The sequence below is a fragment of the Carcharhinus amblyrhynchos genome, chromosome 3, assembly GCF_965287045.1.
Source record: "Carcharhinus amblyrhynchos chromosome 3, sCarAmb.v2.hapA, whole genome shotgun sequence".
Taxonomy (NCBI): Eukaryota; Metazoa; Chordata; class Chondrichthyes; order Carcharhiniformes; family Carcharhinidae; genus Carcharhinus; species Carcharhinus amblyrhynchos.
In genome coordinates this window covers 100238956-100266360 of record NC_137326.1, presented here as the reverse complement: position 1 = coordinate 100266360, position 27405 = coordinate 100238956, and the positions used below count along the sequence as shown (strand labels likewise).

The window sequence follows — 27405 nt, the reverse complement described above, 5'->3', positions numbered from 1 at the left end:
GAGACGTAGACCAACCTTACCTACTGATTGAGACCCATCCCAATGGTTTCGAAGAAAATTAATCAGCTGCTCGCCAATGATGTTTTTACTATAATTAATTAACAGGGGACTCTTCTCAAAGCCAAGGCTTGCGAAAAGAGATTTCCAACAGCCCCAGGGCTGGGTACATTTAAATACCAATGCAACCAACCTCCTGTGCTTTTGCCGTTAAGAAATTAATTTTCTGTTAAGATTTCGACCTCCTATTTAAATGACACCACTCTCTTGTAGTTTTATTTGGAAATGAGTCGGTCGGTGGTCGTTTCTGAGCGGCACCGCGTTAATCCATATTATTCAGTTCATCAACAGCTGACTAACCCAAACCAAGTATGAAATGTTGTAGGGGATTGAATTCAATATAAGCGTTCTCTGCAACTTATGGAAATAAAACCTATATGGAAATTGCATTTTTTTTTAATTTGTAACATTTGCTAAAGACCATTAGCCCAAATAATGCCGAAATGAACAGGCAAGAGCAATGATAATCTAACTCTGCTTCATAACTACATTCATGTCCCTTTGGGACGCTACCAGCGCCTTTTCTTTTGCCCACTTCATTGTTCTAACCAATGGCATTATAGCTGGTGTCCCAGGAACCCATAAAAGCTGGGGACTTGGTGACATTCGAGTTTTTTCTTATGCCCTCCAATTCCTGAAATGGAACCACGAAATTATTTCCGTTTATTGCTGTACCTCACAATATCGGTGACCGTCTCTGCAAAATCAATATGCAAGCTGAAAGGAACATTTAACTTAAATAGTTTTAAAATGCCGGGAGATGTGATGATCGGAGGGATGTTTCCAATTCATTACAGAGTGGTGGCCTCAAATTCATCGTCCAGCACATCGCCGCAGTCCTCGGGATGTGAGGGGTAAGAGTTATGGATTTCAATTGTAAATGCATCAGAGCTAAATTATTGGAAATCTGGGGTAATAAATTCCCGGAGTAGCGAATACCTGTCTAAGACAATCATATCTCAGGGCAGCTAAGGAAACACGCAATTTAAGTTTTTCCATGGAAGTAGAATTTCTAACACAAAAGCAAAAAAAGCTGGAAAATTCAACAGGTCTGACAGCATCTCTGAAGCGGGAATAGAGCCAACCTTTCGAGTCTGGGTGGTTCTTCCTCAGAGCTCTGACTATATTTTGCCTTTATATAAAAGTAGAATTTCTAGCTGTTTACAATTCTTTTGACTGGAACTTCAGACAATGGCAACAACAAAAAACTTTCTAATTAATTTCCTTGCTTCATGAGATGTGTTGTTTCTTTATTGAGTTGTTTAATTCTAGAATGCACGTTGTATCGTTTACGTTACAATAAAGCACAAACTGATGGAATGTAGAAAGCCGATAATGGATCATTGGCACAGGAGACTGTTCCTGGTCCAGCTGTGATCTCAAGTGAACCGTGTGGTACTGAGGCTGCCGTCTGTGCCATTGCTTTACACCGGGGTTATTTTGTGAGCATGTGCTTTTTTTTATTATTCAGCACCAGCTGACATTAGAAACGTGAGAATTCAAAGAAACACAAATCAAAAGTCAATCAAATAAATTTTAAGACGAACTGATTTAACGTTTTAACGAAAAGATAGTAAAAAAATTCAACACTTTGAACTTGTGGATTTTATAATTTGTTTGCAGAGCTAGATATTGACCGTTGTCTAATCGGTGTGTTATCAATGCGCTATTAAATATTTCCAGCATTGACAAGCGGGTTTTTGAATACGGTGGCATCTTGCCTTCTTCCTTCAGTGGAGAAACATATCAATCATTCAGTGGGAGGGTCGCTTGTGCCTCCAATGGAAAGCTTCCAGCTTTATGATGTGTTACCTGTGTAAACCCGAATCAGGGTTAATTGGTGTGTGTTAATTGGATTTCAAGTCATAGCTGGAGGAAAAGTTAGGTTGATCCCAAATGGCTAAGAGACATTGCAGATATTCAAAGAAAAACACACACGCACAGGCTGAGTAATAAACCTAGATTTTGTGGCTGACGATGCTTTCTACTGACCTCGAAGAAAACTCTCCGCAAAGATTTGGTTAACTCTGGATTTTCCCTTTCCAGATTTAATTTAAATCTGGGGCTAATTGGAAATTCCCAAGCGCTCAGTAACAGTGATGTCACCAAGCTGGGAAAGGAATCATCAGTTTCTCTCAAACTTTAAAACAAGAGGAATTCCGAAAAATGCATTGATTATCAGTCACTTTTTATATATTTTTGCAGCGAGCAATTTGTTTTTATTATTTGTTCATAGAATATTGCTGGCAAGGCCATCATTTTTTTTGCTCATTCCTACTTACCCTGAAGCCGGCAATGGTGGGCCATCTTTTTGAACAGTTGGTGTGGTATAGTTACACCCACAGTACTTTTAGGGGGATTGTTGCTGGATCAAGGTCCTGGAACTATGGAGGAATGGTGTTATTGTTCCAAATCCAGGATGTAAGCAAGTTTGAGACTGGCATGTTGCTATGCATCTGCTGTTGCTGTCCTTCTAGGTGATAGAGGTTTATGAGGTACTGTTGAAGAAACTTTGAGTGGTGCATCTTGTGGATAGTACACACTACTACTGTTGGTGAAGGGAGTAAATATTTAGTAAAATGAATGGGGTGCCAATCAAGTGGCTGTTTTGTGCTGAATGTTCTCCAGCTTTCTCAGTGTTGTTATAGCTGCGCTCAGTTAGGCAAATGGGGAGTATTTCATCACATTCCTCACTTATGCCTTTGGTCAATTTTGGGAAGTCAGAAGGTGAGTTACTCACCTCGGAATTCCCAGCCTCTGATCTGCTTTTGTAAGGTTGGTGTGGTTAAGTTTCTGATTAACGTTAACCTAAGATATTGATGATGGGGATTCAATGATGTTAATACTGTTCAACATCAAGGAGCAATAGTTAAAGTCTGTCTTGTTGGTGATGGGTCATTGCCTGGCACATTTGTGGTACGAATGTTACTTTCTATCTATGAGCCCAATCCTGAATCTTGTCCAGGTTTGTTGCACGCTGACATGGACTATTTCAGTTTCTGAGGAGTTGCAAATGTAACTGTGAACATCCCCACTTTTGATGTAATGATGGAGGAAAGACCATTGATGAAGCAGCTGAAAATGGCTGGGCCAAGGGCACTGCCATAATGATTGGGAAATAAATGATTGGGGTATACAGATTAGAAGTTGAAATATTATAAACTTCTAATTAAAATCATTATATTAACAAACTTGTGATTTTGATCAAAATGAGATACACTGACGTGACACACAAATATTTTGTTTCTCTGTACCAGAGAGGTCATTCAGCAATAGGTGGGACCTGATATTCTGTTATGAACTAAATTAAAGCACTGTAACCTTTTTAGGGATTGTTGATAGTGATGTTATGATTACTAATGATTGCAGTTTGTAGACACTTTTTTTTAATCATTAGGTCAGAAGTGGAGATGTTTGCTGATGATGTTCAGTAACATTCCTAAAGCTGCAGATACTGAAGCAGTTCATGCCCATATGTACCAATTCCTGAACAATATCCAGACTTGGTAGCTCCCTCCAAGCCATGCACCATCCTGACCTGGAACTATATTGCTGTTCCTTCACTGTTGCTGAGTCAACATCCTGGAACTCCCTCCCTAACAGCACTGTGGGTGTACCTACACCACATGAATACAGCTTTTTGAGAGACCAGCATGGTGGCCTAGTGGTTAGCACAGCTGCCTCACAGCACCGAGGACCTGGGTTCAATTCCCAGCTTGGGTCACTGTCTGTGTGGAGTTTGCACATTCTCCCTGTGTCTGCATGGCTTTCCTTTGTGTGTTCCCGTTTGCTCCCATACTCCAAAAGGTGTGCCGGTTAGGTTGATTGGCTATGATAAATTGCCCCTCAGTGTCAGAGGGACTAGCTTGGGTAAATACATGGGGTTGTTGGAAGTAAGGCCCGGTGGGATTGTGGTCAGTGCAGACTTGATGAGCTGAATGGCCTCCATCTACATTGTAGGATTCTACGATTCTATAAGCCAGCTTACTACCACTTTCTCAAGGGCAATTAAGGGCAGGCACTAAATGCTGGTCTAACCAGCACTGCGCACATCTCATGAGTGAATAATAAAAAGATATGATTTAAACTATGATGCAATGCAATGACATACCACTATGCTATGCCACAGAATAATAATGAAAGAATTGCGGGAAAGAGGCAGGGCATTTTGTCCACTTGGTCAATGGTCTTATTAATGTCCTTGTGAGCTTTTTCCCAACCCTCATCATCTAGCCCTCCAAGAATTCTAACCCCTCCTCCCTCATGGTGGTTATCTACCTTCTCCTTTTAATGTATCAGTGGCCATTTGCCTCAGTTACTACCTCTGGTGATAAGTTTTACATTCTAATCACTTTTTGAGTTTAAAAAAAACCTTTCCGCTGAATACTTTATTGGATTTATTAGTGACTGACATATTTATGGCCAATCAGCTCTGCCTGCTCTACAGTGGAAATATCTTTTCTACATCTACCCTATCAGGCCCCTTTATAAGCTTAAAGTCCTGTCTCAAATTTCTCCTCAGCCTTCTCTTTTTTTGAGAAATACATACTAGTCTCTTCAACTGGATACAGATGTATGCTTGCATCACTTAATACAAACATGCTCAATTTTTCCCATAAAATTCAAGAGTGGAAGCAAACAGGTTATTGTAAACCTCAAGTTAGCTCAAGAGCAGGCCTCAGCGAGAATGTGTGTTATAGTGAAATTTTTTTATATTCACCCATAAAATGACAGCACCGAATGAGGCCATTGAGATCTGTGCCTGTGCTGAATCAGCAACTCAAGCAAATAGACACTGTTTAAAAACCCTGCTGATGTTACACACAAGGGTACCTCAAAACCCTAAAGGGTAACTTGGAACTCTGGAGTGTGTTTTTTCAATTTGGAATAATGTAAGGATAAATATGCAAACCAGTGAAGGAAAGGTGTAACTATTCAAAAAATAATGTTTATTAATATGTAAAAACACATAACAAGAAAGGCCACAATACAAAACAAAGGTAAACTTAGCTGCAGTAGTGGCTACGCACACAATACATTCAGGAATTAAAGCCCATTCTCATCTATCTGTGTATCTGAACTCTGAAAAATGCCCCTTGTCCAAAAACAATTATCCCACATAGGATGATGCTATGAGCTAAATCCAGCAAATGGTTACCCCCATGAATTATCTTTAAGTTTAAGAAGTTTTCTTCAGTTCAGTGCAGTTTGTCTCTATGGTTTTCAAATCAGCAGTTTTTAGCTTAGAATTCTGCTTTCTGAGAGAGTTCCACTTTCCAGCTAGGAATGGCTGTATTCATAACTGCTTTCCAGCTGCTTCTTCTTTCTCCTTTCTATCTCTCCTGTCAGTGCAGAGCCACCGGCTACAAATAGAACATATTTCCCTTTTGGTCTCCTATCTAGAAAGCAGGTTTTTAGCATATAAATATGAAATGTATTCTCATGTCGTCACTTTGAAGTCATTTGTTCTGCAGTTTTAAAACATAAAATTCTATACTTTTATTGTTCCCCACTTTACTGAAGTAAATAACTATTTACTGTGTTTCTAAGCTAATTTGCATATCATAGAAACATTGAAGATAAGAACAAGAGGAGGCCATTTGGCCCTTTTGAGCCTGCTCCGCCTTTCATTACAATCATGGCTAATTGTCCACTCAATAGCCTAATCCTGCTCTTTCCCCCATAACCTTTGATCCCATTCATCTCAAATGCAATATCCAGTCATGTGTTGAATAAATTCAGTGTTTTTGGCATCAACTACTTCTTATGGTAATGAATTGTACAGGCTCACCGCTCCTTGGGTGAAGAAATGTCTCCTCACCTCCATCCTAAATGGTTTACCCTGAATCCTCAGACTGCGACCCCTGGTTCTGGACTCCCCTACCATAGGGAATATCCTCCCTGCATCTACTCTGTCTAGTCCTATTAGGATTTTATATGTCTCTGAGAGCTCTCCTCATTCATCTGAATTCCAGTGAAAACAATACTAATCTAGTCAATCTGGCTTCATACACCAGTCCTGCCATCCCAGGAAGTAGCCTGGTAAACCTTCGCTGCATTCCCTTGAGAGCAAGAATATCCTTCCTCTGAAAAGGAGAGCAAAACTGCACACAATACTCTAGATGTGGCATCATCAAGGCCCTATATAATTAAAACAACATATCCCTGTTCCTGTATTTGAAATCTCTTGCAATGAAGGCCAACGTGCTATTTGCCGCCTTTACCACCTGCTGCACCTGCATGCTTACCTTCAGTGACTGATGCACAAGGATACCCAGGTCCTGCTGCATACTCCCCTCTCCCAATTTACAGCCAATCAGGTTGTAAGTTGCTTTCTTGTTTTTACTTCCAAAATGAATAACCTCACACTTGTCCAAATTTATACTGCATCTGTCATTGATTATTCCATTCACCTAACCTGTCCAGATCATTCTGAAGAATCTCTGCATCCTCGGCACAGTTCATTCTCCCACCCAACTTGGTAACATCTGCAAACTTTGAGATGTTACAGTTTGTCCCATCATCCAAATTATTAATATATATTGTGAATAATTGGGGTCTCAGCACTGATCCCTGTGGCACCCCACTAGTTACTGCCTGCCAATTTGAAAAGCACCCACTCTTCGTTTCTTCTCTGCCAATTAGTTTTCTACCCATCTGAATACACTTCCCCCAATCCCATGTGCTTTAATCTTGCACGATAATCTCTTGTGCAGGACTTTGTCAAATGCTTTCTGAAAGTCCAAATATACCACGTTGACTGGTTCCCCATTGTCAACTCTACTAGTTACATCTTCAAAGACTTCCAACAGATTCGTCAAGCATGATTTCCCCTTCATAAATCTACGCTGACTCTATCTGATCCTGCCAGTGCTTTCTGAATGCTCTACTATAAAGTCTTTGATAATAGATTTGAGAATTTTCCCCACTACCGATGTTAAGCTTTTTGGTGTATTAGTCCCTGTTTGCTCTCTACCTCCCTTTTTGAATATTGGAGTGACATTTGTTATCTTCCATTCTGTAGAAACTGTTCTAGACAAAACCCCTTCAGATAGTTGCCCTCTTATTAAATTCTCTTTCTTCCCATTCTTCAAACTTTATTTTTTCCAAGCTTTAATCTTTAGTTTTAAAGTTTATTTATTATTGTCACAAGTAGGCTTACACTAACACTGCAATGAAGTTACTGTGAAAACCCCCTAGTTGCTAAAGTCCGGTTTGGGTACTCTGAGGGAGAATTCAGCATGGCCAATCCACTTAACCAAGATGTCTTTTGGATTGTGGGACTTGCATAAAGGAAAGATTTAAGAATGGGATACAAGCATTTAACAACACTATCTAACTTCCTGGTATCGTGTTATATTTTCTTTTTAGCGGTAGACCATCAGCAGATTTTCTGATCCTGGAACTGAGACAATTGGACTGAAGTTCATAACATTTTCATGCATGCAAATCAGGAATAATCAACTCTCTAGAGCCTCCCAAGATGCACCATAATATGGTACTTGAAATAGCCTCTACGCCCGAACTGGGACTGGTGCATTGTCAAAGGAGACTGGTGGAGAGAAATCTGGCAAGCTTTCAGCTTGTAATAGCCTAAAGTTGGGGTTAAAAGTGATGTGGCCACATTTTAGCTTTCCAAAATGTTGTCCAGGGCACAAAAAACAGCTGACAAAAAGTAAAGGGTTTGGAAAACAAATCTAGATGTCAGAAATGAGCAAGGCTGTGAGTAATTAATGTGCAGCATGCAAAACTTCTGCTTGACAATTAGTGAAATAGAGGGTTGCTGCATGAGATGCATATGAACAGAGTTTCCTGTTTATCATTTTAGAACAGGATATATCATTGCAGCTTCTGGCAAAAGGAAACAGCCAAGGTGTATACTGTGTACAGTTCCCTCAGGACCTGGGAACAGTTGCAGTAGGAAATGGTATCTTGTGGAAGCTGCCATGGTAAATTTATTTAATATGCCATTTAACAAGTCCAAATGTTTCAAAGCAACCTGTTGCACAGTCCTTACAGCTCTTTCAATATTTACCATGCTTAATTATACTTCAGCAAGGTACACATATAAATGCAGCTTACAATGGGAAATATTGTGACACATTGACATCTTCAAAGGGCTTTATACATAAAATAATTGTATAAGAACCTAAATGCATGATCCCTTAGTGACATCCATGATAGGGTATAAATTAGACATATGTTTGAGCCTACACCATACTAAGGAGAACGATTTAAGCCTCTCTAGTCTCATCGCATAATCTGAGGTTCCACATGCATGATACCATTGATACATTTGAAGGTATATTGTGGAGCTAACAGTTGTTATTTTTCTGTTATTGTAGGCTTGTAAAAGCATCCTGTCAGGATTGTCAATGGCCTGGACTGACAACACCTTACATTTCTCTCCCCAGTGTTTGCAATTTCATCTCTACACCCTGCAGAGGCTGTAGTTAGTTTGAGGTGGCCGTGTCAGCTGTTTCACCATTTACCGGTGACAAGGACCAAGTGGTTGTGGCAGATGTGGAGCAGCAACCCGTTACCTGGAAGTCCACATAAGTGCCAACAACCATTCCTTTATTTTTGAAAATGCAGCAACGCAATGATCTTGGGCAGCTGTGCCATGATGGCTGTTGGTTGAACATGTTGGCAGAACTGACCAGTAACTTTTGGCTAATGTACCGATCATATATTTGACACATATGTAGTATCTTATTATTTAATGTTACAAATTTGTAAATTAACTGAAAGTAGACAGGGATAGAAATGTTTAAGGTGGTAATAACTTTGGCTGTCACTGGCAGTCGTATTCCCTGTAATGTGGATTGTTTACTAATGGCACAATTGGACTTAAGCTGATCTGAATTCTGTACAGCCACTTCCTCTTAGTCGTTGAATGCTCACTGTTTATAATTATGGGGTTGCTACAGCTTGGCTCTGGTGTCATCTGGTCTTCTAGGTCTGTTTCCCTTTGTCTGGTATCATACAGTTTTTCTGACCAATTCCTCACACTTCCTGAGCTTCTAAGTTTCTAACCTTCTGAAGTCTCATCAATGCTTTAAGTAATACTCTCTGGAACTTCTCCTCAACTGTCTCTACTTGTTGTCTATCTTCATTTTTTAAAACTTTTCAAACTCTAATTTTTTCACTGTTTTCAGTCACCCCTTCCAATCTCTCCCTCCAAGGCTAAACATCCATTCTATTATCAGTCGGTTCACCTCTCCTCAGCGAAAAATCTTAGAAATGTTCAGTTCTTAGAAGTGCTTTTTGATTGTCATATGTTGCTTGTTGTCATTGACTAGGTATAGTAGCTAACACTTCTTAACTTGGACTAGCAGCCCCCAGGCTGACAGTTCATATCTCCAATGGAAACTTGTTAACTATTTTAATAAATCTGGCCATTTGTGGCCAGTTCCAGAAAATTACCGTGAAAATTAAATACTGGATTGCTATTTAAAAGACAGCTCATTCACTAATATGTGTCATGTTTGGGAATATGCCATCTCAAATTGATCTGGCCTACACTTAACTCAAGGCTGCACCAAGTGGTTTATTCTTAATGTCCTATGAAATGGAATTGCAATCAACACCATTTTATTGCAGGTCGGCATGGGCAATAAATGCAACTTTGCCAGAACTGCCCACGTAAGTAAGAAAAACAATATTCTTACTAATATAAGAGCATTTACTAGGCTAATGTGTAATTATTTGAATGGATTATAGCACTGGAGCAAGAACGTTTTCAGGTTAAATAGTGCCATTACAGCATCATATCTATTATATAAATCACAAGTTCCAGTAAAAGTAATACTTAATCATAAAAGACATGTTTTTAGGGCAAATGAATAAGGACAATAAATGCAGTTTTGTCAGTATTAATAAATGTTGCTTCAGCTAATTAAGTCTTTATTCATGGCTTTGTTATCTCTAGGATTGATATGATTTATTATTGTCACATGTATTGGGGTAGAATGAAAAGTATTTTTCCATTTACAATTTCAATGCATTCCTTAGATGGTGTTCCACCTTCCATAAACTTGAGGTAATCCAGAATTCTGCTGCTTGTGTCCTAACTTGCACCAAGTTGTATTCACCCATCTCTTTCTCCTGCTGATCTACATTGGCTCTTGATTTAAAAATCCTCATCCTTGTTTTCAAATCCCTCCATGGCCTTGCACCTCTCTTTCTCTGTAATCTCTTCCAACTTTACAACCCTCCAAGATAGTTCACTCTTCCTGTTGTGGCTTCTTGCTTATCCCTGATTATAACCTCTCTTTCGTTTAATTGCCTGGTCCCAAAGGTCAAGAATTTCCTCCTACATCTTTCCTTTTCTATCTCCTTCTTTATTTAAGTCTCTCAGGAATTCTTTTCTTTGACAAAGCTTTTGGTTGTCTACTTTAGCACTATGTGGTTTGGTGTCAAATTTGTTTGATAACACTCTTATGAAACACCTTCAGATGTTTTACTATGTGGAATATGCCCCATAAGAACAAGTTGTTATTGTTTTACATCATAAATTCTCCTAATCCTCATTTACAGAGTTCATATATGTCATTGATAAATATATTTTATTTGCACAATGTGTGGCTTCGTAAATGTGAGATGGATTTTTCCCTTAATCTCTCATTGCTTTGCTGAACAGATTTAATTTCAGAGCTTTCCGCTGGGCCAGAACAATGATCCATGCGATTAATGAAGTCAATCAGAATGATTCAATTCTACCGGATATACAGCTTGGGTACACGATCTATGACTCTTGTTTTACCATTTCCAAAGCTGTTGAAGGAACATTGACATATCTGACTGGACAGGATGAAGCTGTACCAAACTACCGGTGTGGCAATGGGGCTCCTTTGGCAGTGCTGATTGGAGCTGGAGGTTCAGCTCTTTCTATTGCAACCGCCAGAATCCTGGGACTGTACTACTTTCCTCAGGTAACAGAATGGGAAAAGCATGATGAACGGTTCTATGTTTTCATTAGAGCTTCATTAAAAATGTGAGAGCTAAGTTGGAGATGTTGTATTAATATTACAAATTATCCAAGTTTGTAAAGCATTTCATAATATAAAGTTTTCACATACTGAAATAACTTGTTCAATGGTTTACCTGAAATTCCATACATCTTATTGAAGATTACCTTATGAACAACATTGTGCTTTGAGAGGGAGTGGCACTCCAGGCTATCTCAAACTCAACTGGTTCAAGCAGATTAATCCATAATTACGGTAGCACAGTGGTTAGTATTGCTGCTTCACAACACCAGAGACCTGGGTTCAATCCCTGGCTTAGGTCACTGTCTGTGTGGAGTTTACACATTCTCCCCGTGTCTATGTGGGTTTCCTCCGGGTGCTCCGGTTTCCTCCCACAGCCCAAAGATGTGCAGGTTAAGTTCACTGGCCATGCTAAATTGCCTTTTAATGTCCCGAGATGCATAGGTTAGAAGGATTAGCTGGATAAATGTGTGGGGTTCTGGGGATAGGGTCTGAGCGGGATTGTTGTTGGTGTAGGCTTGATGGGCCAAATGGCCTCCTGCACTGTAGGGATTATATTATAACTTACCTGGGTTTGATTCCTGGCTGGGGTCGCTGTCTGTGTGGAGTCTGCACGTTCTCCCAGTGTAAGTGTGGGTTTCCTCCGGGTGCTTTGGTTTACTCCCACAGTCTGAAGAATATGCTGGTTAGGTCCATTTGTCATGCGAAATTTTCCCTCAGTGTACCCGAACAGGCACTGGAGTGTGGCGACTAGGGGATTTTCACAGAAGCTTCATTGTGATGATCATGTAAGCGTACTTGTGACTAATAAACTTTAAAAATAATTGATCTTTTTCAGATTCAGATAAGTTCCATAAGGTATTCAAACTTGTGTATCTTGGACTAGAAATTCATTTTCTTTCTGCAGAAGCTGTTGAAGCCTTCTAACTCCCCCACTCAGTCATAGAATTCATGTCACATGAAGTAGGGGATGTAAATCGTGTTTAACATTCTGTTTATTTTAAAAATAGAGGAATCTGAACTTGAAATATGAAGAATTTACAAGCTAACACCAAATGTGTATTTTAGTTAGATTTGGAAATAAATTTGTTTTTGCCTTTAATTTAGTTTTTCCAAACTAAAATTCAAAAGTGAAACTCAAAGACCTTTCTTATTCAAATAAAATCATACCGATCAATTCTTGATTTGACTTTGCCCCTTTTTGTAATAGATGAACAACCTTACTTCTGGCATTGATAACCTTATTGAACAGGAATTAGAAATAAATAAAAACTGTATGAAAATGCTGGAAGATATATTTTGATGACAGGATGCAAAACGTACAATGGGAGTAGTACAATATGTTGTTTGCTAACATGTTTTGTAATGGAGTGTGAGGATCTGGATTCCTGCCTATGATTCTTCATGCATTGTCACCTACTGGCTATACACTTAATGCTGAACAGTGTGAAATCTAAGGGTGAATAAATAATTTGTTCTTGAGTCCAAATGGTGAGACAAAGAGTAATATAGGAGAGGATTGGGAACATTGGCATAATACATAAAACATCCATGTTTTTGGCTGCAGAATTAAGGGAAGCTTCAGAAATAAAATAAGGTGATATGGAAAAAAAAAGCATGACAAAAGTTGCTTGGTAATTCAGAATTCGGGTGTTGCTGAAAAAGACATGCTATCAAAGTTTTCCATCTTGCATTCATCAGGCCAGAGGCAATAAACCCAAATTTCAATGGAAGCAATAATTTATACTGCATGAGAAAAGATTATGGTTGGTTGGCAACTCAGCTCTGACGATGTCATCCTGACTCAAAATGTTAGCCCTATTTTCTCTTCACAGATGCTGTTAGACCTGCTGAGATTTTCTGTTTTTGTTGTGATGGTTGGCTGATTGGTCAAGGCGCTGTAATGGAAAATGCACCATATAGCTTTTGTCTCTCATACCTTTGTTTAATTTATTTAATTTGTTTCATGGACATGTTCCTTTTTTCCTGTAGAGGACAAGTTCTAGTGTATGAATAAATGTAGCTTCAGGCAAATGAAAGTGAGCCACGTTACACTTTTTTTCAACTAAACAAAAGCATGGGGGACAATAGCTCCTTGGTGTATTCTCCATGGCAGCTCTCAACCAATTACAGCCATCTTGCCAACCAATCTATACCCTTTTTTAATGCAATCTAAATTGTTGTCCCCTTTGAAATTTGAAATTTGTGTGTCTGAAACTGAAGAGTGCAGGACAAAAAGCTTTGACAACATGTCTCTTTTTTCAACAATACTCATAACAAAAGTTTTCAATAACTGGGTGGAAAAGTAATTTGCACGTGTTGTCATCAATTTGTTTTTTGGCTGAATGCTTTACATAATTTCTTTGACCACTATTTTGCAGGTGGATTACTCAGCCTCTTGTTCAGTTCTCAGTGACAAATTCCAGTTTCCATCCTTTATCCGAACCATACCAAGTGATGTTTTTCAGTCCAGAGCAATGGCAAAACTTGTGGTACACTTTGGATGGACGTGGGTGGGCACAATAGCATCAGATGATGACTATGGGAAATATGGAATTAAAACTTTCAAAGAAGAGGTAGAAAAAGTTGGAGTATGTATCTCTTTTTCTGAGACTATCCCCAAAGTTTATGCAAGAAAGAAAATAGTTCAAATCGTAGACACAATTGAGCAATCAACTGCCAAAATCATTGCTGTCTTCTCTGCTGATATTGACCTGAGCTATTTAATGGAAGAAGTCCTGCGACGCAACATTACTGGCAGAACATGGATAGCAAGTGAGGCTTGGATTAACTCTGCACTGATTTCCAAACAGGAATATTCCTCACTTTTGCGTGGAACTATTGGTTTGGCAATTCAACGAGCTGATATCCGTGGTTTACAGAATCACCTCATTCAATTAGATCCAATAAATTCTGGAGAAAAACTGATAACGGAATTCTGGGAGAGAGCCTTTGATTGCATGTGGCCTGAGCATGGTGTAGCTGTCAGTCGAATGTTTGACGTTAAAAAAACTGAGTATAATAGAACAGGTATAAAGAATAGAATCCATAATATTCCCCCTCTTTCTCAGAGGTACTGTACAGGAAAAGAGAATTTGGAGGAACTCTACAATACATATACTGATGTAAGCCAACTGAGGCTGACATATAGTGTGTACAAATCTGTGTACACTGTGGCAAATGCACTTCACAATATGCATATTTGTAAGATAGGAGAGGGTCCTTTTGTCAATGGATCATGTGCAAACATCTCAAATTTTCAGCCGTGGCAGGTATGTTTTCAATGCTTTACATTCATGGAACTAATGGATTTACTTTAATTAGTTTTTGGTTTGTAACAATGCCTTTCAGTGGAGCAACAATACACACAGCAACAAAATAACTGTCCACATTGAGTAAAAATTAGAGTGGAAAAGTCATTTTTCCTAAAGTTTATGTCCATTACTCTTCAAATCTGTACACCTGCCCTGATTGATCTTCTGTGATACAACACAAAGGGGACCATTTGGCTCTTGAAGACTTTGACAGTTTTTTGAAAGAGCTATCCAATTAGACACACTCTTTCCCCATTGCCTTTAAAATGTTTTCCCTTCAAGAACTTATCCAACCCTGTTTTGCAATTTATTATTGAACTTGTTTCCACCACCTTCTGAGGCAGTGTATTCCAGATCACAACTCACTATGTACATTTTATTTGCCTCACATCAGCTTTGATTCTCTTGGCAATTACCTTAAAATGGATTAGAATCTAGTTAAAGTTCTAAATTCTGAACAGCAGCCAAAAAAGTGACACACATTGTTACTTATGTTTCTCAAAATGTGAATAGATACTTAAATATTTGGAGCTAATGACTTTATTTTGATTGGTTTCTATTTTGTAACACTGCTTTTCACAGAAGAAACAATACTCACCTACCAGCAAAATATCTCTTCACATTGAGTAAAAGAAAGTAGAAATGTCACTCATCCTGAAAGTTATGCCCATCTCACTTCTGTCCTGTACATCTGCTCTATTTGATTTTCGAATAATATAGCACAAAGGAGGCCATTGCACTCCATGGTGAAATGGAAACAAATTTCAAAGTTGTTCTTATTTTTAGGAGCTTTGGAATATTTGATGAGCATTATTGAATCAGACTGTTTTAAAGGTGTCTTATCTTTCTAAAAAGCCACAGAAATCAAACTTCATTTGTAAACATAGTATGTTCAATGAGATTTTGTTACAAGTGAATCATCGACCACGTTTATTAGTAAATTGTGTTTTTAAAAAGTTACAGATTAGCATGTTTACAAAAGAAATTCTTTGGAAGTCAAATCCTCTGTTCTACTTGGCAGTGGGGTATGTGAGACTGGAGAATTCTGGTCAATATGACAGTCCCGGAGTGGCATTTTCTAGCCACATCCGCCCCAAAGCCAGAAAATCCCCCCCAAGGTCAACACATCTTTGCATGGTCCATGTCTTGCCTGCTATGATTCTCATGGTGGGCGGGATGGGAAAATTCCACCTCACTGAAGTGTTTAACAACCAAATATTGAAAGTGCAATAACCAATTGTTGGAGACCAATGTGGTTTGGTACAGAATTGGTTGATCTAATATAATTGAGAATCTGCCACAGTGTTATCTTCCTTCCAGAAAGAAGATGGTAATTTTTTATGGATCCATAACTTCAAAAATTACCTAAGAATAAGGGACTGACTCTTTTAAACAAAGAGCTTAATTTTCATGGTTGACAGACTGTAAATGCAACTTATTTGTTCTATCAAGAGACTTGGGGTTATTGGCTAGGGCAACGTTTTTACTGCTATTCTCTAATTGTCTTTGAGAAGTTGATTGTGTGCTGCTTTCTTGAACTGCTATAGTCCACGTGGTACAGGTATATTCACTGTGCTGTTTGGGAGGGATTTCCAGGAAGTTGACCCAGTTACAGTGAGGGAATAGCAATATGATTCCGAGCCAAATGGTGTGTGGCTTGGAGGAGAACCTGCAGGTGATGGTGTTCCCCTGCATCTGCAGCTCTTCTATTTATAGGTGGTAGTGGTTGTCAGTTTGGAAGGTGCTGCCAAAGCAGGTTAGGTGAGTTTCTGCAATACATCATGTAGATGGTACTCACTTCTACTACTGTGTGTCTGTCGTGGAAGAGGTGGATTTTTGGGTTGGTGGATGGGGTGCCAATCAAGCAAGCGGTTTTGCCCTGGATAGAGTCGAGCTTCTTGAGTGTCATCCAGTGGAGAATACCATCAGACTTCTGACTTGTACCTTGCAGATGGTGGGCAGGCTTTGGGGCATCTTAAATGGACGACCCCTTATTTTTGAACAGATTCTCCCGTAAGAAGAAATATCCTCTTCACATCCACACCATCAAGACCCTCAGGATTCTATGGGCAGAATTTTCCTGTCCTGCCCGCCACAGGAATTGTAGCCGGCAGGACATGGACCATGCAGAGGTATGTTGCCACGGTTGGGATTTTCCAGCTTTGGGGGCGAGTATGGCCAGAAAATTCCGCCTTGTAGTTTCAATCACGTCGCCTTCAGGATTTTTTAAGGAGTGCCTTAGAAAAAGAATGTGAGGTAGAGTGGAGGAGTCTGAGGGTGAGATACTATATGAATGTAGCAAACAGGGGTGACATAAATTGACTAGCAGGTTTGGAGATTAACAACTCATTGGTTGACAGACTGTTTCATGGGACTTGGGGATTACTGGCTAGGCCAACATTTTTACTGTTATTCTCTAATTGTCTTTGAGAAAGTAGTAGTTCACTGCTTTCTTGTAGACCACATAATACAGGTATACTCACTGGGCTGTTTGGGAGCAATTTCCAGGATATTGACCTGGTTACAGTGAAAAGATATGGAACATATGAAAGAATACGGCAAATGGAATACAATGTGGAAAAGTGTGAGGTTTTGCACTTTGGAAGGAGGAATAGAGACATAGACTATTTTTTAAATGGGAAAATGCTTAGGAAATCAGGAACACAAAGGGACTTGGGAATCATTGTTCAAGATTTTCTTAAGGTTAATATGCAGGTTCAGTTAGCATTCATATCGAGAGGGCTAGAATACAAGAGCAGGGATGTACTTCTGAGGCTGTATAAAGCCCAGGACAGACCCCATTTGGAGTATTGTGAAAAGTTTTGGATCCCATATCTGAGAAAGGATGTGTTGGCCTTGGGAAGGGTCCAGAGGGTGCTCACAAGAATGATCCCTGGAATGAAGAGCTTGTCATATGAGGAACGGCTGAGGACTCTTCATCTGTACTCGTTGGGGTTTAGAAGGATGAGGGGGGATCTTTTTGAAACTTGCAGGACACTGCAAGGCCTGGATAGAGTGGATGTGGAGAGGATGTTTCCACTAGTAGGAAAAACTAGAACCAGAGGACGCAACCTCAGGCTAAAGGGACAATCCTTTAAAACAAAGATGAGGAGGAATTTCTTCAGCCAGAGAGTGGTCAATCTGTGAAATTCTTTGCTGCAGAAGGCTGTGGAGGCCAGATCATTGAGTGTCTTTAAGACAGAGATAGATAGAGAGATAGACCTAATAAGGGGTCAGGGGTTATGGGAAAAAGGCAGGAAAATGGGAATGAGAAAAATATCATCCATGATTGAATGGTGGAGCAGACTCAATGTGCCGAGTGGTCTAATTCTGCTCCTCGGTCTTATGGTCTAATAGCAATGTGATTCCTAGTCAAATGGTGTGGGTTCTCCTCCAAGCTACACAGGTGATGGTGTCCTTCTGCAACTGTAGCTCCTCCTTTTTAGAGGTGGTAGACTAGCAAGTTTGGAGATTTACAACTCACTGGTATAACACACCCATTCAATTTTTGCAAGTTTTTGCATTAATCATGGTGTGCATCATTTGCTTTAGGTTATTCTTCCAGCAAGATTTGATTCAGTATAATTTACAAGTAGATGTTTAATTTAATCAATTGAACCAACAAAGCTAAATCTCTGCATTGCTGTTTTATGTTACTAATCTTTCCTTTGTTCTTTCCAGCTTATGTACTACCTGAAAAATGTTCGGTTCAAGGGCCTTCTAGGGGAAGAAATCTATTTTGATGTAAATGGAGATATCGATGCCATGTATGATATTATGAACTGGCAGAGATCCTCCGATGGGTATATCTCTTTTAAGGTAATCGGTAGTTACAACGGGACTGCACCCCCAGGACAAGAGATGATCATCCAAAATGACTCTATAATTTGGAATGATGACCAGGTTACGGTATGTAAGTAGTGAAGCATCTGGTTCAATTATAACAGAAGATGATATAATGGAGCATCATTCTTGTCCTTCATAGTCAAAGAGTTTAAGTCAAATGAGGATTAAAAGTAGCTGTTAATTATCTTTAGACCCTGAATAGCAGTTAATGGAATCGAGTAATAGCTCGAAGTGGCAAATATTCAGTGTGTTAAATTGTCACACAATGGGTTGAATGTTAGCCTGGAAACTTGGAATGGGTTTCAAGTGGGCTACTGTAATAAGTTAACATTTGATTGGAAGACATCTGACTTAGTCATAGAGTGATAGAGATTTACAGCATGGAAACAGGGCCCTCGGCCCAACTTGTCCATGCCTTTTTTTAACCACTAAGCTAATCCCAATTGCCCGTGTTTGGCCCATGTCCCTCTATACCCATCTTATCCTTGTAACTGTCTAAATGCTTTTTAAAAGACAAAATTGTACCCGCCTCTACTACTACCTTTGGCAGTTCGTTCCAGACACTCACCACCTTCTGCGTGAAAAAAATTGCCCTCTGGACCCTTTTGTATCACTCCCCTCTCACTTTAGACCTATCCCCCTTTCACCGTAAACTTACTGGAAGACGTCTAACATGATTGTCCACTTTGTAGATGTAATTTCCAGCAAGTCTTATATATATGTGTGAATGTGAATTTTGGAGGGATGTGAACAGGTGACAAATGCGAATGGTTGGTGGGGAAGGAATGCAGACTGGAGAGGGGGAGCGGTGGTTTCACTTCCTTAGTTGATAACCTTTCTTTTAATCATTCAAACTGACAAATGGGTTCAAGATGAAGCTCCAAGATTCTCTGATGCTTCCCTGATGGAAGTTCTATTGCAGGAGATAAGGGCAAAGAGGGACATTCTCTTTCTCTTAAATAGTTGGAGGTTTGCCAACACTAAAATTAAGTACCATTATCACATTTGACACTTTGGTCTGCAATATCTTTCCATTGTAGGTCTTGGATCTGCAATGTCAGTACTATAAAAGTTGGATGAATTGTTTCAATTGTTACAACCCAGATGGGGAACTCAGAGTCATAGAGGTTTTCAGCACAGAAAAAAACCCTTCAGCCCATCACGCCTGTGTCAGTCAAAGACTAAACCACCCAAATATTCTAATCCCAATTTTCAGTATTTAGTCCACAGCCTTGTATGCCTTGGCATCGCAAGTGCACATCTAAATACTTCTTAAATGTAATGCAAATTTCTGCCTCCACCATCTGTTCAGGGAATGAGTTCCAGATTCTAACCATCCTCTAGTTTAAGGCTAAACTCCTCATGATTTACCACCCTACCAATTTTCATATCACCCATGAACTTACTGATCAACCCTCCTACATTCAAGTCTAATTCATTTATATAAACCACAAGCAGCAAGGGCCCAACACTGATCCCTGCAGGTGGATCCAGTCTTCCAATCTTAAAAATACCCCTCGACTATCAGCCTCTGTTTTCTGCCGCTCACCAATTCTGGATCCAATTTGCTAAATTTCCTTGAAACCCATGGACTCTTACCTTTGCTATCAGTCTCCCATGTGGGACCTTGTCAAAAACCTTCCTGAAGTCCAAGAAAACTACTTCAAATGCATTGCCCTCATCTACAAACCTGGAATCCTCTTTGAAAAAGTTCAGTCAAGTTGGCCAGACATGGTTGGTGAAGCACTGACTCTCCATTCACTACACCTCAGGGATAACCAGGAAAATGGCTCTAGGTCTATAAACCATTTGAATTGGATATGACCCCCTATGAATGACTTTCCTTCCTTGTTATTTTCTAACAGGCCAGCCTGCTGCTCCTTCCAGTTCTTAAGTTGGCTGCAGTTGTCCCTCTGTCTCTTCCTTTACCCAGAGCATGAAGCTGGAATGCAACCATCATAACCTGTGACTGTTTATTCAGGGTGTGTGATGCAAAAACGATCAACAGCAAGGCTGGAAATTCATTGAAAATCCAAAGGGCATAACAGCACACATCCCTATCTTTTCAAATATTGACTCCAATCAGCATGCCATTCCAATCCTGTCATGTCTTACTCAGCCAACACGTACTAAGTAAAACTTATTTTGTTCTGCTAAAGATGAATCAGGATCTTAATTACATCATATTATCTCAAGTTACAAGTTTTCATGAAATGCTCTTGCTTCCAGGACCTGCTTCAATGACCTAAAAAAGAACTCAATTTTTTAAAATCAGTGCTGATTGGGATTTGTGTGATAAATCCTCTGAAACAATTTGAACATTACCCCCCTGCCATGAATGAGAAAGTTAAGTTAAAATTCAATGGCATTGTGTCACTTTGCCTTACTTTATTCAAAGCGCAGCAACTAAATCATTTATCTTTCGCTCTGCCTCTGCTTCTCCCATAATATTCCTTATAAATATTGAGGAAAATGACGACAGTTTCCATGAACACGGAGCCCATCATAATGTACATTATGATAGACAGATTTCACTTGGCAAATACTTAGCTGTACATTTTCTATTTGTTACATGATCATGATTCGTAAAGTTTCATTTTTGAATTTATAATAGTGCACAAACTATATAGGAATGAAAAGTATTGCTGCTGTCCCCTAATTTAAACTTATTACATGTCTTGCAGTAGGTTTTCACAACTTATGTACCACAACATTGGTTAAGTGCTTTATTATGCTATGTTTTTGAGATAACAGCTTCACTTACTTGTAATTTTCCTTTAGGCCAGAAAAATATTGGTTTTGGTCTTTTTTGTGTAAATTGCTGTTTGGGAACTCCTACTTAATTTATATCAATATTCTATTTGGCAGCCTCCATTTTCTGTATGTAGTAAAAGCTGTCAGCCTGGCACCAGAAAAGGAATTCGTCAAGGCGAACCTGTTTGCTGCTTTGACTGCATTCCATGTGCTGATGGTGAGATAACTAATGAGACAGGTTAGTTACCACATTTTTATATGAAATAATACTCACGATTCTATAAATTTATGTAAAATATTCACTTTTTATGTACACGCAGCTTATTTAGCACGATACATTATAACACTTAAGATTATGCAAAAGCAATTAAGATGTGAAGACACAGGTATGTTGATTTCTATGAGTGCAATAACGTTAGTGGTAGTTAAGTGACATTTGGTTCACAATTTTGTAACCAATGGATGGATATTGTGAGGATTATGCATTTAAATTCCTAATATGTAGGTAAGGCTACTGATTATGAGTACCCCTAGAGTTCACATGCAAAAAAAAGTATTATCTTCTTAATAGGGGAGAATCTAATGAAGGAATTAAACAAAAAGTTCAAATGAGTAAGATATGTATGTATATCCAAGGATGAACATGGAAAGATATGCCTGCAATGAATACACAATGGAATAGCTGCTCTTAAATATAATTTGCACATACCCAATGGCTGATTCAGTTGAATAACGGATCAATTCAATTTTAATTACATTAAGCCTGTATTGAAAATCTTGTGATACACGGAAACAAAATCCATAGTTCTGTAGTGCCAGATATTTAAATGAATGTTATTTTTCTCATTCCTTATGCTGTTTTGTATTCTCCATATTTTAGTAATTTTTCTGCTGTTTTAGCTCTCTCCATACTGAATAGTTCCTTTCTGGGGGACATGGGTTAGGTGATGGTTGAGGTATACCTTCTGCCTGTTAGGTAATTGCTAATACCTGCTTCATAACCAAACAATAATAGACTGTAATCACTCAGCGCATGCTTTTGGGAAGGTACAGTTGTACATGCTCCAGTTTTCTTCCCCTCCCATGAAGAAGCTGTTTGATCTCCACTTGACATCTTTGCTAATCAAAATTCAAGAAATTGAAGTGTATGAAATTGCTGGCATGAACCTACATATTACCCCGCATGATACACTGTGCCAGATAACTAACAGACTGCTTCACCAGCTTATGACAGTCTCATCATAACATTCTTTCATCTGTTGGCATAGCTTATCAGTGATAAATAAAAAAGAAAATTGATGGTAGTGGCAGACGTTTGGAACTTGAATGATAAAATTTGAAGGTAATAGCTTAAAAAAAGGAAAGCAAATGGTAAGGCATGACAGGTGAACAAAGCATACAATTTCATATGGTGAAATATACTGAATTTCTAGGAATTGATTTGATTTATTATTATCACAAGTATTAGCATTCCATGAATAGTCTTGTTTCTTGTGTGCGATACAAACAAAGCACATTGTTCATAGAGAAGGAAACGAGAGAGTGCAGAATGAAGTGTTACAGTCATAGCTAGGGTGTAGAGAAAGATCAACTTAATGCAAGGTAGGTCCATTCAAAAGTCTGATGGCAGCAGGGAAGAAGCTGTTTTTCAGTCAGTTGGCACATAACCTCAGACGGTTGTATCTTTTTCCTGATGGAAGAAGGTGGAAGAGAGAATGTCCGGGGTGTGTGGGGTCCTTAATTATGCTGGCTGCTTTGCCGAGACAGCAAGGAATGGAGACAGAGTCAATGGTTGAGAGAGTGGTTTGCATGATGGATTGGGCTACATTCACAACATTTTGTAGTTCCTTGCAGTCTTGGGCACAGCAGGAACCATACCAAGCTGTGATACAATCAGAAAGAATACTTTCCATGGTGCATGTGTAAAAGTTGGTAAGAGTCGTAAGACCTGTTGCGGTGCTAGGCAAACTGTAGTGGATCCAGGTAGTGTGGCAGATTGGAATTGATTTGTGCTATGACTTTCTGATTGATAAGACAACTACTCTTCTTATTTGGAAAGGCCCATGAAAGGCTTAACATTAGATAAGTCTAAAATTAATTTGTAAACTTGTCTTGCCTGTATCTGGATGATAGGTACGAGAAAAGGAATATTCAGTCAACTGATTGAAATATATTGGTGTGTGGACCCCAATCCTTCATTGTGACAACAATAATCACCACTCAGTTCTGTAAGGTCAATTCACTAATTTTTCCCAAAAATGACATAATATGTGTGGTATTTGATGGAGGCAACAGCGGTAGAACCTCAGGTCACCTCTTTCCAGGAAAGCCCACTGAATTAAGTGGCAATTAGGCATTTAACTGGGCATTTAATTGGGCATTTCCCATGATCAAGGGCCGACAAATCTTCTTTGCTCTGCAGCACTTGGGAGTTTGTACCACTGGGATGAAACATACCTGAGGCCTAAGATTACCAGTGGATCCAGGCACATTGAATGATGGCACGTGGTTGCAGGGTAGGCAGCAGCAAGAGCAATGGGTTGGCTCTCACCAGGCCTCCCCTTCCCAATGTCAGGTGCCTTGACCAGGCACTGTGCCTTTGAATGAGGGCTGAGGCATAACCATGGGAGCAACCCTGTTGCCTCCATCAAATACCATCTATACTATTTTGGGAGAAGTGAGTGAATTGATCTCATACAATCTAGTGATTTTTGGGTGAATACCAGTAGATGAGAGATAAAATCCTCAAACAGGCAATTGCCCACTTAAGGGCTTCAGTTAGCAGGAAGGCAGGAAGACTTTCCACGGGCTTCTTCCCCACAGATTTAACGGAGGCAGTGTTGGGAAGATAGAGGGATCCGCACTCACCTGCCTAATTAAATGGCCGCTGCCAACGAACCGGCCTAGAAGGAGTGCATTAATTCTTTTCTATGAGTGAAAAATGAGACCTTTTGAAACTAAAATAAAATAATTTGATATTCATTTGACCTGTACTAAAGTTACCTGTGCCGGAGGTTAAGTAAGTAAATAGTTATTTCTCATTTGGTGATGGTGTGTTAAAATTCATTCAGATAGGCCAAGTTGCAATGGCACCACACACTTTAACATGTGTGGCATAATTTGGAGCTTCTGGATAATGATGGTAGAGGCTCCAACAATTTTTCTATCATATAGCTGACCAGGAATCTTTTCCAATTCTACCACCTACCACTGGTATGTATGAAAAGGATTTTCAGGTTGACAATCAACCTGTTTAGCTGTGTTCCAAATATATCTTAAATCCTAGGTGGGTTCTCGAACCTGAAGCTTCTGGCTCAGAGGCTGGACAATATAACTCACTGCACCACAAGATTTGCTCATTCTCTTGGACTAAAAGTTGAGAGAAAAGCAGCACTACCCATCAGCCATTGGTGCTACAACAGCGATCAGTTGATTGGATTTATTTACCAAATGCTATTTGAGCTGTTTAAGTGGAATCAGCAGTATATTGACTGAACCTGAATAGTACATATGTAAATGTCAACTGCATAACAATATTTGATGTTCGTTTAACAGATTCGAGGGAATGCATTCAGTGCCCTGAAGATTACTGGTCCAATGAAAACAGAGATGACTGTATACATAAAGTGATTGAATATCTTGGTTATGATGATGCCTTGGGAATAACATTGATAGCACTATCGATATTTGGTGCCTGCATTGCTACAGCGATTTCTATAGCTTACATAGTTCGAAAAGATACTGCCCTTGTCAAAGCTAATGATCGTGGACTGAGCTTTGTGCTGTTATTTTCACTGGTAATATGCTTTCTCAGCACTATTGTCTTTGTTGGTTTGCCAGTAGCATGGTCCTGTATGACACGGCAGGTTCTTCTTGCTATTAGCTTTGCTACCTGCCTCTCGTGTATGTTGTCAAAGGCTGTTAATCTGATGCTCAAAGCTAAAGCAGTCAAAGCAAAATCAGCAGAAGGCACAGAAAAGAAATGTTTAGGCCCTTTTCAACAAAGGATGATTGCATTGATCATTGTCTCATGCCATGCTTGTCTGTGTACAGCTTGGTTACTAATTCTCCCTCCTTATCCTGTCAAGAATACACAGTCTCAAAATATCAAAATAATTATGGAATGCAACGAAGGCTCTGTAGTATTTCTGTGTTGCGTGTTAGGATTTGATGCATTACTGGCTGCTGTTTGCTTTATTTTTGCTTTCATTGCTCGGAAGTTACCTGATAACTTCAATGAGGCGAAGTTCATGACCTTTGCCTTACTTGTTTTTTTTATTGTTTGGATTTCTTTTATCCCAGCATACTTAAGCACTCGGGGGAAATATATGGTAGCTGTTGAAATGTTTGCCATTCTGGCATCCAGTTTTGGTGTGCTTGCTTGTCTTTTTGTTCCTAAGTGTTATATTATCTTGCTGAAGCCAGAGAGAAACACAGAGGAGTTAGTTAAGGGCAAAACTGATAAAAATGACAAGAGTGCACCACCAACTTCACAGTCGCTGACTAGCTCTGGAGTAAGCACTGCCTGTTCAACAGTTACACTCAATTAATAAACGTGCTTACAAACAAGATCTGCATATGATACTACGATTGTTTTTGCTGCTTGAATACACATTATTATACTCTTTACGCACTTAAGGAAGCTGTAGATTGTATTTCATACGTATAAAATGATAATGGATTCTATTTTAATGTTGGAATTTGTAGAATGTATTTTTCTCTGCTCTTGTCAACCCCTGACCAATTCTCTGTATGGAAAACTATAAAAGTGTAACAACCTGAAGCAGCAAGTTAAGATAATTTTGACCTCTCAACTGCAGGACCCATAACTTCACTTTATGTTTGAGAAAATAATGAAATCAAGTCATTTTGTTTAAAAGTGTAATTTCTTGAAAGTACTATGTCCAAAATTATTTTGAAATATGATTAGTTTGCATGGTTTCTCTATTGCACTTAATTTCACATCCAGTTGCTGTCAAATCAAATCAGAAGCTAATAGATGATCAGTTAGATTGGGGAAGGTTGACAACATTTTCTAGCAATCTGCTTAATTATGGATTACAATATCAGATTCAAAATACAATGAAACGTAACTGTGGGAGGGGATTTTGCCATTGTTCATTTAGAAAATTGGATTTTCTGTGCAAAACCAACTTTATGTATAAAAGCCACTATAGGCTTCCTTTTGTTACATTGCAACCACCTCCTGAATGAAGGATGAGGTGTGCACGTTGAATGCTTTAAATATGATACCATGTGCCGAATCTTCCAAGGAGTGGTAATCACTGTTAGATTGTCACTCCACTGCAATTATCTTACGCTGGAACTCTGCATACCTTGCTCAGACCTCCGAAATGCAGATTGTACTTGTTCTGGGAGTCCTCCTTCATTGTGTAGGATCATTAGGGGAAGCCAAGTAGTAATTATCTAGGAGTTAGAACTGCTTTTAACCTTCTAACCTTTCCTGAGTAACCATTCTGGTAAGTAAGTTGGAACCGACCGAAGTCTCTGACTCTAACTCAAGAGTTTCAGAGGATTCCAGATGTGGAATTGCCCATTGGAAGTCCAAACTTTCTGGGAAATTCCCACATAGTCAGTGCATCAAGACTTCCGCGGAGTACCCTAGCGAGGGTTACCTGCAGAGTATGGAGATCCAGAGATCGAAACGTCTAGTTAGGCCCATATGTTGCAAAGGATGTAGTGAACTTTGTAATGGATTTTTATTTGGTTGAATCAAATCAGACTGCGCTTGTTCTGCATGTTGACAATTCTAATTTAGCTGTATTTGAGTTCTGCTTCTGTTTATTTAATACAAATACGTTAAAAAATATTGTTGCCACATTTAATTGAAATTTAACATGTTTTTATTTAATAATGAACTCTCCTATTAAATAAATAATAGGAGAGTTATTTATTAAAATTTATTAAAATAAATGGACAATTCTGTGATAAATAATGGGAAAAGAAATATAATTTGAACACATTTAAGTATTTGCTTTAATTGCCAACAGTCTTTTTGGGCTATGGTTTTTATTTTAAAATGAAAGCTGTGTTACTTTGAAGGCAATTTACTTATAGACTGTCACACCAAAATCAAATATAAACAGACATGTTCAGCCTACCAACCTTAAAGGTTTATGTTCTGTAGGGTGCTGTTTATTCCAAACGAACTACACACTTAGGTTGATTTAATAAAAATGAGCAATTTATTTCCTTGGTTTTCTTTCCCCTACCATTTATTTAATTATAACCAGAGCTTTCTGATGAATTGAGAATAATACTTTAAAAAAAATGTCCACCCTTCTCTGGGCTTGCCAACCTATGTAACTGAGTGGATTTACTCTCCAGCCTCTACCAAAGTTGCTGCGGAGATGCAGGATTGCAACTTTGTGACATTTTTCCTTCTGCTTTCCTCCTTGAAGCACCTCCTCACTTAGCATCTC

General features: G+C 39.0%; 1 protein-coding gene across 1 annotated transcript; it reads left to right on the top strand.

Annotated features, from left to right (window-relative positions):
• The first annotated feature begins 696 nt into the window (after positions 1 to 696).
• On the top strand, positions 697 to 25781 carry vmn2r1 (vomeronasal 2, receptor 1). Its single transcript, XM_080186442.1, has 6 exons — positions 697 to 911; positions 10700 to 10991; positions 13430 to 14320; positions 18044 to 18271; positions 21077 to 21200; positions 24518 to 25781. Exons 1-6 carry the CDS (start codon positions 697 to 699, stop codon positions 25510 to 25512), a joined length of 2745 nt encoding a protein of 914 aa, XP_080042568.1. The 3' UTR covers positions 25513 to 25781.
• Positions 25782 to 27405: the final 1624 nt, after the last annotated feature.

Excerpts from the sequence above, each read along its gene's own strand:
- vmn2r1 (XM_080186442.1), top strand. The coding sequence starts at position 697 with ATGGAACCACGAAATTATTTCCGTTTATTGCTGTACCTCACAATATCG. Across the intron at positions 18,272-21,076 it reads GGAATGATGACCAGGTTACG|CCTCCATTTTCTGTATGTAG; the intron begins GTATGTAAGTAG and ends TCTATTTGGCAG. Across the intron at positions 21,201-24,517 it reads TGAGATAACTAATGAGACAG|ATTCGAGGGAATGCATTCAG; the intron begins GTTAGTTACCAC and ends TTCGTTTAACAG.